Below are 18,985 nucleotides of genomic sequence, written 5' to 3'. Positions count from 1 at the left end.
CTACAGAGCAATTGTGATAAAAACTGCATGGTACTGGTATAGCGACAGACAAGTAGACCAATGGAATAGAATTGAAGACCCAGAAATGAACTCACACACCTATGGTCACTTGATCTTTGACAAGGGAGCTAAAACCATCCAGTGGAAAAAAGACAGCATTTTCAAAAAATGGTGCTGACACAACTGGCAGTTATCATGTAGAAGAATGCGAATTGATCCATTCTTATCTCCTTGTAAGAAGCTTAAGTCTAAGTGAATCAAAGACCTCCACATGAGACCAGAGTCTCTTATCATATCTTTAGTGATTGAGATTTTCTGTTGGTGAGGCTTACCTCTGAAGTCTCTGTTTGACTTCCTGAAGTTTTCAATCCGTTTTACATCAGTTGGAATTTTCTTTAGCGCTTCTATTTCTACTGTGTTGTCTTGAACTGGCTTCATCCTTTCCTCCTGCTGCTTGCTTGTGTTTTCACAGACTTCCTTAATGGATTTGTTCATATCTTCTTTAAGTTCATTGAACATATTCATAGTAGCTATTGTCATTTTTTTTGTCTTGTGCTTCAGCTATATTGCTTTTCTGTAGTATTGGTGCTAGGTTTTGGTGGCCTCATATTGTGTTTGGTGCTCATGATTGTGGTTTTGTGCTGGTGTCTAGGCATCTGGGTTGGAGATGATTGTGATTCTCAGTGTTGATATCTGTTTTTCTTTGGGTAGGTGTTGAGTTCCTTGGTTTCTGTTGTCCTCTCTGGATCTTAGGAAAGTATAGTTGCTGTGGCTTGCTTGACAGGGAGTGCTTCTGAGTCCTTTTTTAGGTGTGGCCTCTGGGGATCCCAGATAGAATGTGCTTCTAGGTATTGGGGCCAGGCAGAAAGGGATGCAGATGGGCTTGAAGTGGGACTTGGACTGAGAGAGACCTTGAGATTAGGTAGAATCCTCATGGGGTGGAGTCTGCTCCAGGACTGAGGGTGAGACTTGGGAATTTCAAATGGAAGATGGCAACGAGAGTAAAGATCATCTCCTTGTTTTCATGTTGGCAGTGTAGCACAATGATGGGATTTGGAAGGAAGAACTCCTAGAGAGTTCTGCACAGTTCCAAGGGAATAGAGGCAGAAAGGGAAGGCAGACTCCTGCAAGTGGTCTGCCACAGGGGTGGGGGCGGGGCATGGTAAGACTGGGGAATTTGCAATGGGACAGAGAAGATCAAGTACCTTTAATCACTGAGCCATAGCTTCCATCCTGTTTTGTTTACCTTTTAAAAGACCAGATCTCATGTAGCCCAGGCTGTCGTTGAAATGGCTATGTAGCTAAGGTTAGCATTAAGTTACAAATTCTCTCCTCAGTACTTCTCAAGTGTTGGAATGACAGGCGTGGTGTTGTGTAAAAAAAAAAAAATGTTTGGAAACCACCTCCCATTTTGTTACCAATTTCATGATATATTTCAAGGAACAGTTTGCATTAATACGTACTGGTTTTGAACATGAGCTATTGTTTTCTGTGTCTGTCTCATGTTTTGGTAAGACCTGAACATTGGGCCTATGAATTGGCTTTGCAAGTAATGGTATATGACAACCTGGGTTTGATCCAATATAGCAGAAGGGAGAGAAGTGACTCTGGAAGTTGTCTACGATGTTTGTGTGTACACAAGACATATTTAACAAAGGATAACTTAGTGTGCAGGGATTAGAAAGCTGCTGTGCTTAAGAGCACTTGTTGGACCTGGGTTTAGTTCCAATTACCAATATGCCAGCTCACAATCAACTATCACTACTTTTCCAGGGGATCTGATAACTTGTCCTCAATAGCGTCTATGCAGGCAAAATATTAAGATGCATGAAATAAAAATAAAATCATTCGAAAGTATTTCAAGATAATGAAACTGGGCTGTTCATAAAATTGAATCATTTCTCCCTCTAAGAGGTTGGTACCCCCCAAACCTCCTGGGAATGGGAGAGTGTGCCCACCATGCAGGTTCTGAGAATCAGATTTTATAGTTTGAGAGCAGTAAGCAGGGAGGGCCTGCCTTTGCCAAGCCCAGAAGCTGCTTTTGGTATAAATTGAATTTTGAAACTATAGGGTGGGGAAAAGTCAGATTGCTTGGTTTTGTAACCTTCAAGCTCCAGGACATGCAATGGGGGTTGGCTGCTTTCTCCAACGTCATGGGGGCAAATCTCCTGAGAACTTTGGCCTGTTTTTATGGCCATACGTTTGGGGAGAGGATCTTCTTTATTTCAGGCCCTGTAAATATGAAGATTAGAGGGAGTAATTTTCTGTCTGGCTACTTCTTGCTGGTGGAGTGGGTATTGTTTTGGAGTTTGGAGTAGGAACTACAGAAGAAATATTATTTTTGTTTTGTTCTGTGTGAGTAATGGCAGTGATTTGATCCAGTCTCTTCTCAGAGCCTATTTTTATTTTGAGAGAAGGTTTCAATGTATTGTAGCCTTGGCTGTCCTCAATGCTAGCCTTGAACTCATAGATTTGCCTGCCTCTGCTGCTTGAGTGCAGGTATTAAAGGTGTGTGCTACTACATTTAGCCAGGTCTAGGTCTTTCCCCTTATTTGTTTGTTTATTTATTTATTTACTTATTTGTTGAAAAGCTTCAAGGTTTGAGAAAAAGATTTAAATTACCTTCCTAAGCGGTTGAGAGTTTAACTTGCTCCAGTTGTCCAGGAGGCAAGATGGGTTATCCCTAGGAATATATGTTTTCTTTTTACCTTGTCTGTTTTACAGATCAAGGTGAGAAGCACCTGAAGCAGAAGAGAAAGGATTTAAAAGCAAGCTACACAATGCTGAAGGTCCTGTTGGTTGTAGTGATGTAAACTAAAGTAACCTCTTGTTCTCTGCAGAGGAGAGTAGGCCCCAAGTTGTGTCAGTTAGCCTGAACAAGCAAAAGCTAATAAGGAAGAGTGAGGCCCTGGGCTTTACATATGTGCTGAGAGTTCCCTGAAGGTCCCAGGGAAGATAGGAAAGGAGTATATTATTGGAGATGAAATAGAGGAGGTGAACAAGAAGGAGGCTCTCTCTGATCTCATGTAAGTCTATAGCATTTATTTTTTAAATTTAGGTAGTAAGAAAGCATCATAATCACATATGGATATACTTTTTAAAAAATAGAATCTGTATTGGGAGAGGCTCTTTGTGACTTATCACATATAAATTGGATTTAAGTCTCTGCAAGCTAGAGACTAAAACACCAAGATTCTCCTGCCACTTCTCTGCCCACCTTTATCAGACCTGTGAATTCTGAACCATACAGACCTGCTACTCAGGAACCATACAGCCCAAGGATTCCCATTAGAGGCCTGCCATACTAGGACCATCAAGGGTCCTCCCTCCAATGCCAACCATCCCAATACCTTCTACAACAGAGGAACATCTAGGGACCAAAGCCATCCAGATAGCTAAAGGCCCTCAAAAGGACACAATCAACAAAGGCCATAGCGATATGACACCTTTAGAGCATACCTGCATGTCTGTGGTAAGCCCTGGATATCTTAACACAACCAAAGCACAAGAAAATGACCTTAAATCCAATCTTGTAAAGATGATAGAGGCCTTTAAAGAGGAAATAAATAAATCCCTTGGAAAAAATACAGTCAAACAGGTCTTTAAAGGGGAAACAAATCCCTTAAAGATATACAGAACAATACAATTAAAGAGGTGAAGAGGGAAATAAATAAAACTCTGCAAGACCTGAAAGTAGAAATAGAAGCAATAAAGAAAACACAAACTGGGGGAATCCTGGGGATGGAAAACCTAGGAAAGAGAATAGGAACTACAGACACAAGTATCACCAACAGAATACAGGAGATGGAAGACAGAATCTCAGGCGTAGAAGATATGACAGAAGAAATTGATACATCAGTCAAAGAAAATGTTAAATCTAAAAAATTCCTGGCACAAACCACCCAGGAAATCTGGGATACCATGAAAAGACCTAACCTAAGAACAATAGGAATAGAAGAAGGCAAAGAGTTGCAGCTTCAAGGCCCAGAAAATATTTTCAACAAAATCACAGATGAAAACTTTCCCAACCTAAAGAAAGAGATGCCTATAAATATAAAAAAAGCTTATAGAACACCATTAGACTGAACCAGAAAAGAAAATCCTCCTGCCACACAACAAAGAAAGAATATTAAAAGCAGAAAGGGAAAAATAGCCTGGTGACTAAAAGGTCAGGCCTATGAATTTATACCTGACTTCCTCAACAGACTCTAATAGCTAGAAGGATCTGGATCAATAGCTTACAACATCTTAAAAACCACAGATGCCAACCTAGACAACTATACCCTCCCAAAAAACCTCTCAATAACCATAGATGGATAAAACAAGATATTTCAAGACAAACCCAAATTCAAACAATATCTATCCACAAATCTATCCCTACAGAAAACACTAGAAGAAAAACTCCAATCAAAGGAAGATATTCCTCTTCCCCCCAAAAAACCCCACAGGAAATAAGTAATTCCATACCAGCATAAACAACACACACACACACACACACACACACACACACACACACACACACACTAACATTACATCAAAATAACATAAATTAACAATCACTGATCATTAATATTTCAACATGAATAGACTCAATCCCCCAATAAAAAGACACAGGCCAATAGTGGATGTGAAAACATGATTCATCATTCTGCTGCATACAAGAAATATACCTCTGTAATAAAGGTAGACATTACCTCAGAGTAAAGGGCTAGAAAAAAATTCTAAGCAAAAGGATCCAAGAAGAAAGATGGAGTAACCATTCTAATATCTAATAAAATAGACTTTCAACCAGAATTGATCAAAGAGACAGGAAAAGGAGACTTCATACTCATAAAAGGAAAAACTTCCAAGGTGTTATCTGTATCCGGACACCTACACTCCAAACACAGGGACACCCACATTTGTAAAAGAAACATTGCTAAAGCTTAAATCACTCACTGAACCACACACATTAATACTGAGAGACTTTAAACACCCTGCTCAGACCAATTGACAAGTCATCCAGACAAACACTAAAACAGAGAAATAACAAAACAGTCATTATGAATCAAATGGACCTAACATACCTCTAAGAATATTTCCAACCAAACATAAAAGAATATACCTTTTTCTCATCACCCTACTGGTACGATAGGGCACTAACACACCCACAAAACTTTCAACCCCAAATTTATTCTGTCTATAAGAAATGCAGGGACAAAGATGGAGCAGAGACTGAGGGAATGGCCAACCAATAACAAGCCCAACTTGAAACTCATCCCATGGGCAAACACCAGTCCCTGACACTATTAATGATACTCTGTTATGCTTGCAGACAGGAGTCTAGCATGACTGTCCTCTGAGAGGTTCTACCCAGCAGCTGACTCGGATGTAGATACATATAGAGAAACAGTGGATGGAGCTTGGGGACTTTTATCAAAAAATGGGAAGAATTGTGGGCCCCAAGGAGGATAGGAACCCCACAGGAAGACCAACAGAGTCAACTAACTTGGACCCTTGGGGGCTCTCAGAGACTGAGCCACCAACCAAAGAACATACATTGGCTGTATGTAGGCCTCCCTGCTCATTTAGCTCATGTAGCAGATGTGCAGCTTGACTTTCATGTGGGTACTGAACAACTGGGGCAAGGCTATCCAAAAGCTGTTGCATGTATGTGGAATATGTTCTCTCTGGGCTGCCTTGTCTGGTCTCAGTGGGTTAGGAAGCACCTAGCCCCCCCACCCCCAGACTTGATGTGCCAGCGTGGGGGGGGGGGTACCCAGGAGAGGTCAGAGGGGAAGGGGGGGATGTGGGGAAGGATTGTGGGAGGGAGTGACTGGGAGGGGACAATTGATAGGGATGTAAAGCAAACAGGTAAAAAGAAATAAAACAATAAAAACAGACCATTTAAAAGAACTCAGAGGGTGAGGTATTCTTAACCTTTTTTTGTTGTTACTGAATGGTAAAAGCAAAGGCAGACCCCATGGGGCAGAGACAAAAGCTGACCAATGTGTGACAAAGCAGTTTTAAGGTAGTGGTGGAGCAAAATGTTCTCTCTTAGAGGAAGATGAGTCTGAATATACCGAGCAGAAATAGCAGACATTAAGACCCAGCAGAGCCTGAATCTCCAGCCTCATTTCCTGCAGGCTTGATTCTTCCTTGACCTTAGCAGCTGCCCACTGGAAACAGCTTGTCCACCACCTGGCCACTTATCATTTCAAGTCCCTCCCAGTTGGGATCTGTGTTGTGACAGATCTTTGATTCATTCTTGGAGTAGCAAAGGTTAAGAGGCTTGCTTCACTTCTTGCTGAAGGTAATGCTTTAAAAGTTGGCCAAAATAATTTCTCTAAAGTGTATATTAATGTGATTTACTTTGTTGTGATTTAAATTTTTTGCCACCATTGAATACTTACAAATGCAAATTGAAAGCCATTGACAAAAATCAAAGCATACATCTGGTTATATAATCACACTCATTTAACAAAAAAAAATCATTGTTTTTTTGGTTTGAACCCTTCATAAATATACTGTGAATTCTTCTCGACAATATCATATTTCAAGTCTCCATCTAATGAGTGTGTAAAATACCTAGGTAGTAGCTATGTTGTCATGGGATGGGCAGTGGAGAGGCAGGTAGACTACCTGACTTCTAGATCCAGCTTTCTTATGTAAGTCTTGAATTCTGAGTTCCACATGTATAAAATTGAGCTAATTGTTTATTTATTTATTTTTTTGTGGGATGGTTGTTGATATTGTTGTATGCAGGATAAGAAAATATTGGCATGTGCATAATGGAGAGTTCAATTAAGTAGTTTCAAGTCAAAGAGAAGGGGGATTGAGGATGAAAATATGCTACAAAAATGTCCAAGACTCCCTTAAATGGCTGTTTCGTTTGTTCAGACTGTCTTCTGAACATTCAAATCCCTTAACCTCCTTGTGTAGGTGCTGCTGCTTGTGTGATGTGTCTGTGTGTTTCCCCTGTTTGCTGTAACTGGGAGGAGGGACTTGCTGAGAGGATAGCAGTGCTGACCATGTCTACTGTCCTCTTTCTTTGCAGATTACTCTTCTGCGGTTCAGAAATTTTCTCAGACACTCCAGTCATTTCAATTTGATTTCATTGGAGACACGCTGACCGATGATGAGATTAATATAGGTAAGTCTTCAGGAGCATGTGGCCATACAACTCTTAGAAGCCATCAGTCCCCACCTAACTTCCTTCCATTCTGGATAAACAAACAAACAAACAACAAACAAACAAACAAACAAACAACAACAAAAAACCCAGCATGGTAATCTACCTCCACATCCCTTCTGGTCTAATGCAAGGCCTTGGGAGACTGCTTATGAATGTTAAGAAAACATCCCATATATTCTCATATCCCTAATCATACAGAAGCTTTGAAGATGGCTCCTGAACCTCCACAGGGGCCATCGGTTATACTGAAGGGAGTCTTTCCTTTAAATCATTTAATAAGTTATCCATATGATGTTGGACAATGTATTTGCTTTCTTTGGGTCTCACTCTTTGGCAAAATAGGGTTAATCTCTCTCTGGAAAAAAGTTCGGTATAAAGTATTTGCCAGGTTGGCCATGGTGGTACTTGCCTTTAATTCCAGCATCCAGGACAGAGGCACATGGAGTTCTTTCATTCAATGCAAGTTTGGTCTATATAATGAGCTCCAGGCCAGCCAAGACTACATAGTGAGGCTCTGTATTTATAAAAAAAGGAATATGAGGACAACGAACCACATAGCTGTTATGAGTGGTATACTGTTATTGAAAAGATGATGTATGTGGTTACACTTTATAATCTCTAGGATTAAAACACAAAACATTATTATTATAAAATCTCATTTCAGCTAATTTGAATGATAAGGATGCAATTACTAATGATACTACTCATGCATAGTTAGCAGCATAGTGGGCATACTGATATATTAACTTTTGAATATTTTCTTATATACTTTTTCCTTAAAATTTTGCTCTTTTTCTTTCTTTTCTTGAGACAAAGTCTTTCTGTGTGTCTCAGGCTGACAGTGAACTCCTTTTTCAAAGATTTATTTTTACTTACATATTTACTTAGATATTTCCATATGTCTGTGTGTAGATATAGGTGTGAGTATAGTGCTCTAAGAGGCCCGAGAGCCAGATCCCCTGCAACTGGAAGGTGTTGTGAGCATTTCTAACACAGGTCCTGGGGTCCTTTGCAAGGAGAGTACATGATCTTCATAACTGCTAAGCCATCACCTTTTCTAGTCTCTGGCCTTGAACCCTTAATTGTTCTGTTTCAGCTTCATAAGTGCTGAAATTGCAGGCATATATGGCCACGACTGGCTCCTATATCCATTTTCTTTGCATGGAAATGACTTCATACAAAATTTAAACTGGGCATATAGCTCAGTTGGTAGAGTTCTTGTCAGGTATGCAAGAAATTCCAGATTTAATTTCCAGCACTGAAAAAAAAAAAAGGAAAGAAAAAAGCATGCATTTGCATACACCTATAATCTTAGCATTTGTAAGGCAGGAGTGGGAATATCAGAATTTCAGATTTATCCTTGACTGCATACCAAGTTTGAATCTAGCCTGGGCTGTATAAATCCTGTCTCAAATAGTAACATTTTATTGTGGGATTGGAAGTGCCCCATGTCCCTCCCAGGGCCTGGGCCACTTGGGGAAACTGTGCTTTCCCCCACTGGTGTTGGGTGGGCATCATGCTATGGGAAGCCAAGGGACCCCCACTCCAGGGGTGGGGGAGCACAGTCTGAGGTCCCCCAGGACTGCCAGAGCTGGCTCAGGAGTCCCTGAGTCTGCTGGGAGATGAGGGACATCTGTTTCTCACACTCTTGAGCACTCAGGAGCTGCTGGGAGCAGCAGGAGAGCTGAGAATGGAGTGGGGGCCAGTGGGTTGGATCTAGCCTGGGGCTGAAGGGGAAAAGAGAGGAGTGCTCCAGCTGGGTCCCTGGGGAGGAGAGAGTTCTTAGTTTGTTCACAGGTGTCTTGGCTTGGTGGAAGCCATAGCTGGGAGTGCTGAGAGGCCTTCTGCAAGAGATTAGCTGCTGGCTCTTTAGATGAAGGCCTTCCCATTGCTCCCCATGGTGAATCCTGATGAAAAGAGACAGTCCATGGTTTTAAGTCGTTTATTGTTACGGCAGAGAGTGGTGATGAGAAAACCATACCCCACTCTCTCAGGGTGGGCCTCAGGTTAAATACCTTTTGCAGGGAGGAGTGTTTGGGAAGGGGAATTAATTGGCAAATCCCTTCAGACCTTTAGGTACCTCATTAAAATGGAGATCTGTCTTGAGGCCATGTGATCTGTGGTCAAGTCCTCTACCTGTGTAGGGGCTTAGGGTGTTGCCCTTATGTGACTGATGGCCATAGACCTATGGAGAACTGCAGCTCCTTGTCAGGGGCCTGGTGTCCAGGAACATGGCAAAATGCCTACCATTCCTTGCAGGGTTACCTGTGGGGTCACCAGGGTTTCAAATGTAGTTCAACCAGAAATCAGGCTGCCTTTTATGGTCCCACATTTTAAAATTTCTAACTTAAAATTTTATATTAAAATTTTTCTATATTGTTTCAATTTCTTCCTAAGTTTCACAAGACAGAAAGGACATTGTTTCATTCATTTTATTAACACATAAAAGAATCTTAGGCAAATTGTAGATGCTGAACCCATGTTTACTAAATGATAATAGTAGGTATTCTCATTATTATATTTCATTTACATAGATTTTTGATATAGTTTATTTTCTATTTAGCTACTTTTGAGGATTCACCTGCTTCATAGTTTTTACTATTTTAAATAGTGTTATAGAAACCTTTGTGTTAATAACATTGGGTTATTTTCATTAAATGTCATTTTGTACCTTGTGAGGTAGGTCCTTGTATTTGAGTTGTTTCCACTGTGATTGGTTTTCATTCTATTTATGTAGGTCTTTCTTGCTCTAAGAGAATGAATTACGAAACTTATCAGTAGCTCTGGTGATGAACAGCCTAGGTTTAACTTGCAGATCTGTAGCTTATTTGGTGTGGTACTTGGGCAACCAATCTCACCTCTTTGAATGTTATTTGTTCATCTGTAAAATGGGCATATGAGTTACTTTTTATTGCTGTGGTCAAGTTAAGGAAATCAGGGCTTACTTTGGCTCAGTAGTTAAGGGCATACATAGTCTTTCTGGCAGGGAACACATAGTAATAGGCACATTGCTTCAATAATCAGGCAGGAGCGAGGCGGGGGTGGGGAGAGGTGAGAATGCTGCTGTTTAGTCATTGGTTTTTCTAAACCTACTTTTAATAAGGGTTCTTAAATGTTTTAACCTCCATTCTAGCTTACCACCCACCATAGGTGGTGGAAAAGAAAGGTTATTAGGACATGGGGGAAGTAAACCTGTTTAGAAATAGTTCTTTGGGGCAATCCCAATTTTCTGGTCAGGATATCAGCAGTTCAGTCTACTAGCAAACCACCACACTCAAATTGGCAGCTATGGTTCAGTCCATTCAGCAGACAGCACACATGAAGCAACAGGGGCAGCTTGATCCAGAGTAAACTGTGAGGCTTGAGTCTGCGGAAGTGACAAAAGCTGCTGGAATATCATGAGAAGTTCTTTGTTGAGTTACTCTCTATGAGGTTACGGCAAGTGAAGGTCAACAATGCAGTGCATGACGAATCAAAATACTAGCCTTGTCCTACTCTTTGTGGTCATATTTATATTCTTTCTAAACATCATGTGTCCTTTCCATATGTCTTCCCCCACAAAACATGGTTTCCAAAGAAACCAGAAATTTCCACTTCACTGACACACATTTGGCTTTCTGCATTCCTCATTTTTATTAAGGCCAGGACACTAGACTATTGGATATTGGCTGTACCTTCTTGGAGTGGGGCTTCTCTCCTCAAGTGGACCTCTTTGGAAACTCTGTCAAGTCCAGATGTGCCTACGAAGGCAATTCTAAATCCTATAAAGTTGATAATGAAGATGACAGTTTGGATGAGATATTTGAAGTAAGATGTGCACAGAGCCTAAATAAATGTTAGCAATGTAATATTGTTAATATCAAAATCTAATTTATTTTTTCTATTTATTTATTAAAGACTTGGATAAATATGACATGTAATTCTTTTCTGTTCAAAAAGGACTTCCTGGCACTGCCTAATACCTGTGGGCATCTGTGGTCTCCCTGATAGCTTTTGGCTGTGACTTCTCAATGTGCAATTTATGATAGCTCTTTCATTTAGCTACAATTTGCCTGGCAACTCCAGACCTAGATAACATTTGACTATTATTGTAGCAGATATGCCCAACCATTCTTTTGTTGTAATTCAACATTGTCATCTATAAAATGCACAATTGAGTTGAAAAAATTAAGCAAGTTCACAATTTTGTATTTGGGCTTGATTCAGAGCCCTATCCTGGCGGTACTTATAAGCCTGTAAAACATGAGTTGGACATATCTACAGAGATGATGACTCACCGAATTAACTTTTATTGAAGGAGACAGGAGACTGATTTTGAGAATTAATTGGCTTATTATAGCCACTGTTATTTTTGCATTTTTCATTTCCTAATCTGAGATTTATGGTAGTGTGAGGAAGAAGTGGCAGTGCTTCAGCATTTGGGACTGATGTAGTTTGATGGTTTTGATACAAAAGTCTTTTGGTCTTAGTGGAAATCTATTTTGGGAAAGGAATACTTGCTCCAGAAGCTGATATAGCAATGTGTGCTATGTCCTCCTGGTCTTGAGTTGTACATCCTCTGTTTCACTAGAATAATTTGTACAAGTCCAGTTAGGATGGAATATTAGAATTAGAATGTTAGATTTTACATTGAATATGCAGAGGGCCCAACTTTCCAATAATGGGCTTTTGAAAGGCAACTTTTGCCATAGAGGGTAGCAATTACCTAGGTGTTATGGTTTGACTAAGCATGAGTAGTGTATTTGAATGCTTGGTTCCCAGTTGGTGGAAATGTTTGAGAAAGAATAGGAAATGTTGCCTTGTTGGAGGAGGTGTGCTACTTGGAGGCTGGATTTGAGGGTTCAAAAGCCTACTATTGCCAATTGCCAGTTAGTTATCTGTCTCTTTCTGTCTGCCTTCCTCCTTCCCTCCTCCTCCTCCCTCTCTTTCTCATACTTGTAGGTCAGATGTAAGCTCTCTAGCTATTGCTGCAGTACCATGCCTGTTTGTCCACTGTCATACTCCCCACCATGATGGTTATAGACAGACCCTCTGAAATTGTAAATCCCAAGTAGACATTTTCTTCTATAAGTTACCTTGATCACGGTGCCTTATCACAGTGATAGAAAAGTAACTAGGGCACTAAGAGCGATGGACATGATTCTAGAGCTCTAGACTTCCCTGTAGTATCACTTGGGTGTTCAGCTTGACGTATTAACCTGAACAGTTTGTGTTCAGTGGGAAAAGTGTAAGGCCAAACAAGGACATTTGTTTCATAAAGTTATGTGGAGTGAATTAAATAATCCATGCAGACGAGAGTATATGCAACTTTGTTTCTAGAATAAGACATTTGACCCTTCATTTTGGATTGTCCTTTTCTCGACTATCATGGCTCATAAGATCTTTTAGTCACTTTTCTCATTGCTGTGACAAAACACCTGACTTAGAGGAGGAAGGTTTAGCCTGTCACCATTTGACAGTCAAGTTCATCACTGTGGGGGGTGAAATGAATGATAAGCTCTTGAGGCACCTGCTCACACTACATCCACAGGAAGCAAAGGGAAATGAACATGGATACAGAGTTCTAATTCTCCTTTTTATCAAGTCTAGGACCCAAGCCCATGTAGTGGTGCTGCCAATGTTTAGAGTAGGTCCTCCTACTCAGCTTGTCTAATCTAGATAATCCCTCACAGATAGTCTTAGAGACCAACCTAATCTAGGTAATGCTTTCCAAGTATGTTCCGAAGCTCCTCTCTTGCACTTTTCTCATCCTGTAAAATTGAACATACTAACCATCACAGAAGCCAAGGTTTTTGGAGTCTTGTGTTTGTCTCACATTTGAGTTTCGTTTCTGGTCTGTGGGATGTTAGCAATGGGACTTGAACCTGTTGAGCATCTGTGATTCTCTTCTGTGTCTGTTATGTAATGGCATTAGCTGTGAGCTCTTATTCATCCTTCTGGGAATTTTTGAGACTCTAAAGTATGGAAAAATATATTGGTTTATAATTGTATTTCCCAAATAATAAGGAATCTATAGATTCGTAACAAATGTCAGTGCTAACTGGCACCTGAAATAATATCTGGCTTGTTTATTTCTAACATAGATCTGCATTGGAATCATCTGAGAATCTTAGAGTCTTACTGTCCTAGTCCAAAAGAATAAAAATCTTGGTTGAAGTACTCAGGGCTCTGATTTCCACAGTAATGATGATATCAGTAGGCATTCAGAGCCCCATGACAGGCCTTGGGCTCTTTTAAACTGTACATTTTTGGGCCCTTATTGTCTTCCATCCACACAAGTTCAAAGGAAACAGCTACTTACATTGCAAATCCATAAAAGGACAACAATAGACATGCTAACATGGATGGAGTAAAGAAAATATATATTTCTATTCTTTGAAATTTTCATACATGCACACAATGTATTTTGATCATATTTACCTTGGACTGCTCACCCTAACTGCTTCTAGATCCTTCCTCTCCTTCTCTCCAGTGATTTAGTTTTTAATGGACGCTACCCAAAAGAGAAAAAGAAAATGAATGAAATAAAAAGATTACTAGATCTTGAAATCTTATAGAAGTTACTTTTCAGGAGAAGTTCTTTCAGCTATTCAGGGGCATTTGACAATAGCTATCCACCTCTGTACTTTTGATCAGAAGCAACAGATATTAGAGTATACCTTCACCTAAATTAAGGTCTATTTGCTCACGAGAGCTCCTTTCAGAGATGTAAGCTAAGTACTATTGCTTAAGACACTATGCACTTTAGACACAGAAAGCCTAATCATGGTAGCATAAGGTACACTGCTAGCTTGCAAAGGAGGAAATAGTAGGATCAATAGTTCTATCTACCTATGATGTCTATGAACCACAACAAAGATCAGCATGGCACAATAACCCTAAGGATGCAGAAATGGCATGAGTGTCTTGGCAGCAACCAACATCTCTCTAATTGGACTTAAGACTGGTTAAACAAGAGGGATATTGGACCTGGTACTGGAAACTTAGCCAATGACCCAGGGTTAGTGAAATGGTGTATCTTAGAGGTGAACCTACAACCACTGCTTTGCTAAATAATCATCTCCAACTGTGAGGCTGAGAGAACTACAAGTCTTGTAGAACATTGAAAAAAAGAGATATCAGTCGGGCGTGGTGGTGCACGCCTTTAATCCCAGCACTCGGGAGGCAGAGGCAGGTGGATTTCTAAGTTCAAGGCCAGCCTGGTCTACAAAGTGAGTTCCAGGACAGCCAGGGCTATACAGAGAAACCCTGTCTCAAAAAAAAAAAAAAAAGAAAAGAAAAGAGATATCAAATATGGGGGAAATATGAGAGTAAGTTCATATGCCCATGGGTTGGGGAAACTCAGGTTCACCCAGAAAAGATCTAAGAGTGTATGTGTACATCACATGCTGATCTTTGGCTGAAACATTATCTGCAACGATAAACAATGATTAGCAATAACAAAAGAGAGGAAGAGATTCTGAAGGCAAAAAGGAAAGAAAATAAAAATATTAAAGAAATAAGATAGAAAAATGTAGAGATCAATGACATACCTCTAATTCTGGCACCTGCGAGACAGTGACAGAAAGATTAGAAGTTAAAGGTTATTCTTGTCTCCATAGCTAGTTTGAGGTTAGTCTGTAGTGCATAGATTCTATTTCAAAAAAGAAGAGAGATGGAGTCAGACAGACAGACAGACACACACACACACACAAAGACAGACACACACACAGAGACAGGCACACACAGAGACAGAGAGACAGAAACAGAGATGGAGAGAGAAAGAGACAGAGACAGAGATGGAGAGAGACAGACAGAGATGGAGACAGAATTGAAGAGAGAGAGACAGATGGGGAGAGAGAGAGAGAGAGGCGGGGAGAGAAATGGGGAGAGAGAGACAGATGGAGAGAGAGATGAGAGAGATGGGAGAGAGAGACAGAGTCAGAGAGACAGAGACATAGAGACTGAGTCGGGGGGGAGAGAGAGAGAGATGAAGACACGGAGAGACAGACATACAGAGGAAGACACACACACAGACGGGGGGAGAGAGATATGGAAAAAGAGAGACAGTCGGAGATGGAGAGAGACTGAGACAGAGACTGGGAGAGAGAGAGAGGCAGAGATGAGGAGGGAGAGAGTCGGGGGAGAGAGAGATGGAGTTGGGAAGAGAGAGAAAGAGATGGATTCGGGAAGAGAGAGAGAGATATGGAGTCGGAAAGAGAGAGAGACAGAGACGGAGAGAGACAGAGGAAGACACAGAGAAAGAGAGAGATGGAGAAAGAGAGAGTCAGAGATGGAGAGAGAGATGAGGAGAGAGAGAGCAAGAGAGACAGAGTCGGAGAGAGACGGGGACAGATAAAAAGAGTCAGAGAGAGACAGAGACAGATAGACAGATTCATAAAGAGAGACAGAGTCGGAAAGTGGGACAGAGATGGGGAGAGAGAGACAGAGTCAGAAAGAGAGAGAATGAGAGAGAGATGGAGTCGGGGGGAGAGAGAGACAGAGATGGGGGAGACAGAGACAGTGTCGAAGAGAGAGAATGAGAGAGAGATGGGAGAGAGAGAGAGGAGCGAGAGAGGCAGAGAGAGAGAGAGACAGAGATGGGGAGAGAGAGACAGAGACAGGAGAGGGAGATGGGGAGAGAGAGGCAGAGACAGACAGAGACAGAGACATACAGAGACAGAGACAGACAGAGACAGGGAGAGAGAGTCAGAGATTGGAGAGAGAGATGGAGACGGAAAGAGAGATGGAGTCGGAGAGACTGAGACAGGGAGGGAGAGAGACAGAGAGAGACACAGAGAGAGACAGAGAGAGAGACAGAGAGAGACAAAGAGAGAAACAGAGAGAGAGAGAGAGAGAGAGAGAGAGAGAGAGAGAGAGAGAGAGAGAGAGAGAGAGAGATGGAGACAGGGAGAGGAAGAGATGGAGTGGGGAGAGGGGGGCATGGAGACAGACATGCTATAAGTCCTGTTAAAGCTACATTGACCAGTTCCTCCAGTATAGACTATTAGATCTGTAGAACTGCTTACACTCCTTTTATCCATTTGGAAAACAAGTCTAAAAATAACCCAGAGTACACAGACCACAAGAGGAAAAGCTTTTAGAGCTTTATTTATTTATTTATTTATTTGTTTGTTTATTTATTTATTTTTAGAAAAAGATAGGCTTTCACATAGTGAAGACAAGCTTTGAAACTCACTGTAGCTGATTAGCATGGTGCTCTTGCCTCCACCCAAATGCTGAGATGACCTCTATTCATCACCACCCTATGTTTTTCCTTCTTAATCTTTAAGACCCCCTCATAACAGTCCATAAGTTTCATTTGTGGCTTAAATTTTTGCTATAGCCCCAAGTGGAGCCATTGGGCTGTTATATTTTTAAAACAATATATTTTAATTTTAAAAATTATATGTTGAGGGGAATACTTGTGTGTTGGGTGCTCCAAGAGACCAGAAGAAGGTGGCCAACCCTTGGAACTGGAATCAAGAGCAGTTGTTAGCTTAGCCACAATACATGGGTTGGGGGTGGGGTACTAAGAACTGAATTCCAGTCCTCGGAAAGAGCAGGAAGTATTCTTAACTGATGAGCCACTGTATCCTGGCCTCTGATTTTATTCTTGAAATGACATTTTATCCAGTCTTCCTCTTTTAAAAATGATTAGTGAGACTAGTAAGGCTAGGCACAGCAGCTCTTCCCTTCTTCCCTTCTACCTCATTGACAAGTTCCCAGTATGCCATCAGGGTTGGCCTCACTTTCACAATCCCCAGATTTTAGTGTTCTAAGTGCTGAGATTGCAGGCATGCCTCACTGTGTCTAGCTTGTTGTATTGGGATATTGTCTTAGGGTTTTCATTGCTGTGAACAGACACCATGACCAAGGCAACTCTTATAAAGGACAACATTTAATTGGGGCTGGCTTACAGGTTCAGAGGTTCAGTCCATTATCATCAAGGTAGGAACATGGCAGCATCCAGGCAGACATGGGACAGGAGAAGCTGAGAGTTCCACATCTTGTTCTGAAGGCAAACAGAAGAAGACTCTCCTCAGGCAGGTAGCAAGAGCATCACAAAGCCCACTTCCACAGTGAAGCACTTTCTCCAATAAGGCCACACCTTTTCTAACACCACCACCACCACCACCACACATACACACAGAGTTTCTTTCTTTCTTTTTTACATCCCAAGGGCAGTTTCCCTGTCTTCTGCTCCCTCTAGTCTTTCCCACACCTCTCCATATTCCTATTCATTCCTCCTCCATTTCTCTTTGGAAAAGGACAAGCCTCCCATGGATATCAACAAAACATGGCATATCAAGTCACAGTAAGACTTAGTATCTCCTATTAAGGCTAGACCAGACAACCCAGTAGGAGCTAAAAGAATCCATTAAGCAGGCAACAGAGTCAGAGACCACCTCTCCTTCCACTGTTAGGAGTCCCACAAGCAAGAAGACAAAGCTACACAATTGTAACATATATGCAGAGGGCCTAGACCAGTCCTATGCAGGCTTCATGGTTGTTAGTTTAGTTGCTGTGAGATCCTATGAGCCCAGGTTAGTTGATTCTGTGGGCCATATTCATGTGGTATCTTTGATCTGCCTCTGGCTCCTACAATCCTTCCTCTCCTTCTACAAGATTCCCCAAACTCCACCTAATGTTTGGCTCTGGGTCTCTACATCTGTTGCCATCAGCTGCTGGCGAAAGCTTCTCTTATGACAATTGGGCTAGTCCTCAATCTATGGGAATATCAGAATATCATTAGGAATCATTTTCTATATTAGATCTCTGGGCTAATCTACATTGGTGGAAGTATTTGCTAGGTGGGTTAAACCAAGATGAAAAAAAATGACTCTTAGGCTTGAGATGCTCTTTGATGGTATCCTTGGCTTTGTGGTTGGCTTAAAACTGAGTGCTCTGTATCTACATTCCAATTGATTTATGTAATACTCACAAAACTGTTAGGTCAGGTACAGAGGAACACAATAAATGGCCATGAAGAGTGCTAAAACCAGTCCAAGATAATTTGTCTCAGAACTTGTCAGCATTACAAACTCTGCACCATCACTGAAGTTCTCATCAGTGAATCAGCCTTTCAGAAAGTTAGATTGAAGGCACAGTTGTCTTTCTAGGAGCTTTTGCTCTCATAGCTTACACTGACCTCAACATTGCAATCCTGCCTTCTCTATGCCACCATGCCCAGTTAGGTTCTTCTTGACTCAGTAACGTAACTCTACATTAATTTAATAATTACTGAAGACCTAATTAATGGAAAGTGAATATCAAGAGCCTGGTGTGATAAATGCATGCCCTTGGGATATGGAGGCAGAAGGATCAGGAATTGAAGGCCAGCCTAGGCTACCTGAGACCCCACCCCCACCCTTGACCTAGAGAAGAGAAGAAGCAAGCTGGATACGCTAACATATGCTTGTAATCCAAGTACTTGGCATATTGAGACAGAAGGATTACATCAAGTTTTAGGCTTCAGAAAATACAAAACCAATGAATTTAAAAAGTAAATAAATAAGATTGGGCAGAGAATATAGCCCACTCAGTGGTATCTACTCAGTGGTAGTACACTTGTCTGGGATATAAAACACATGTTCAGTTTGGTCTTAAAAAAACAAAACAACAACAAAAAACCCTCTGAGAATGTCTTAGGAGTACTGATGAAGTCACCTTCAAAATGTGATTGTCTATAAAAGCAGCATATGCACTGGGAAACATTTTCATCCTTAACCTTTTCTTTTTTTTTATTTTTAATATTTTTATTACATATTTTCCTCAATTACATTTCCAATGCTATCCCAAAAGTCCCCCATAGCGCCCCCCACTTCCCTA

General features: G+C 41.0%; 1 protein-coding gene across 2 annotated transcripts in view; it reads left to right on the top strand.

Annotated features, from left to right (window-relative positions):
• Window positions 1-18,985, top strand: part of Ophn1 (oligophrenin 1) — a 317,724-nt gene that overhangs the window by 90,220 nt on the left and 208,519 nt on the right. Inside the window, exons 1-2 of one of the 2 annotated variants that reach the window (XM_029473368.1) lie at window positions 6,207-6,292; window positions 7,037-7,132. Coding sequence is in view for 1 of the 2 variants with exons in the window: in XM_021152888.2 (XP_021008547.1) it covers window positions 7,037-7,132 (96 nt within the window). In the remaining variant the exon portion in view is untranslated. Of the gene's footprint in view, window positions 1-6,206; window positions 6,293-7,036; window positions 7,133-18,985 lie in introns of those variants that run through there. The other variant, XM_021152888.2, reaches the window with a different exon arrangement.

The sequence above is a fragment of the Mus caroli genome, chromosome X (assembly GCF_900094665.2).
Source record: "Mus caroli chromosome X, CAROLI_EIJ_v1.1, whole genome shotgun sequence".
In the NCBI taxonomy this organism is placed as follows: Eukaryota; Metazoa; Chordata; class Mammalia; order Rodentia; family Muridae; genus Mus; species Mus caroli.
Note: the sequence above shows the minus strand (reverse complement) of the source record. Positions and strands in the feature narration are given on the sequence as shown.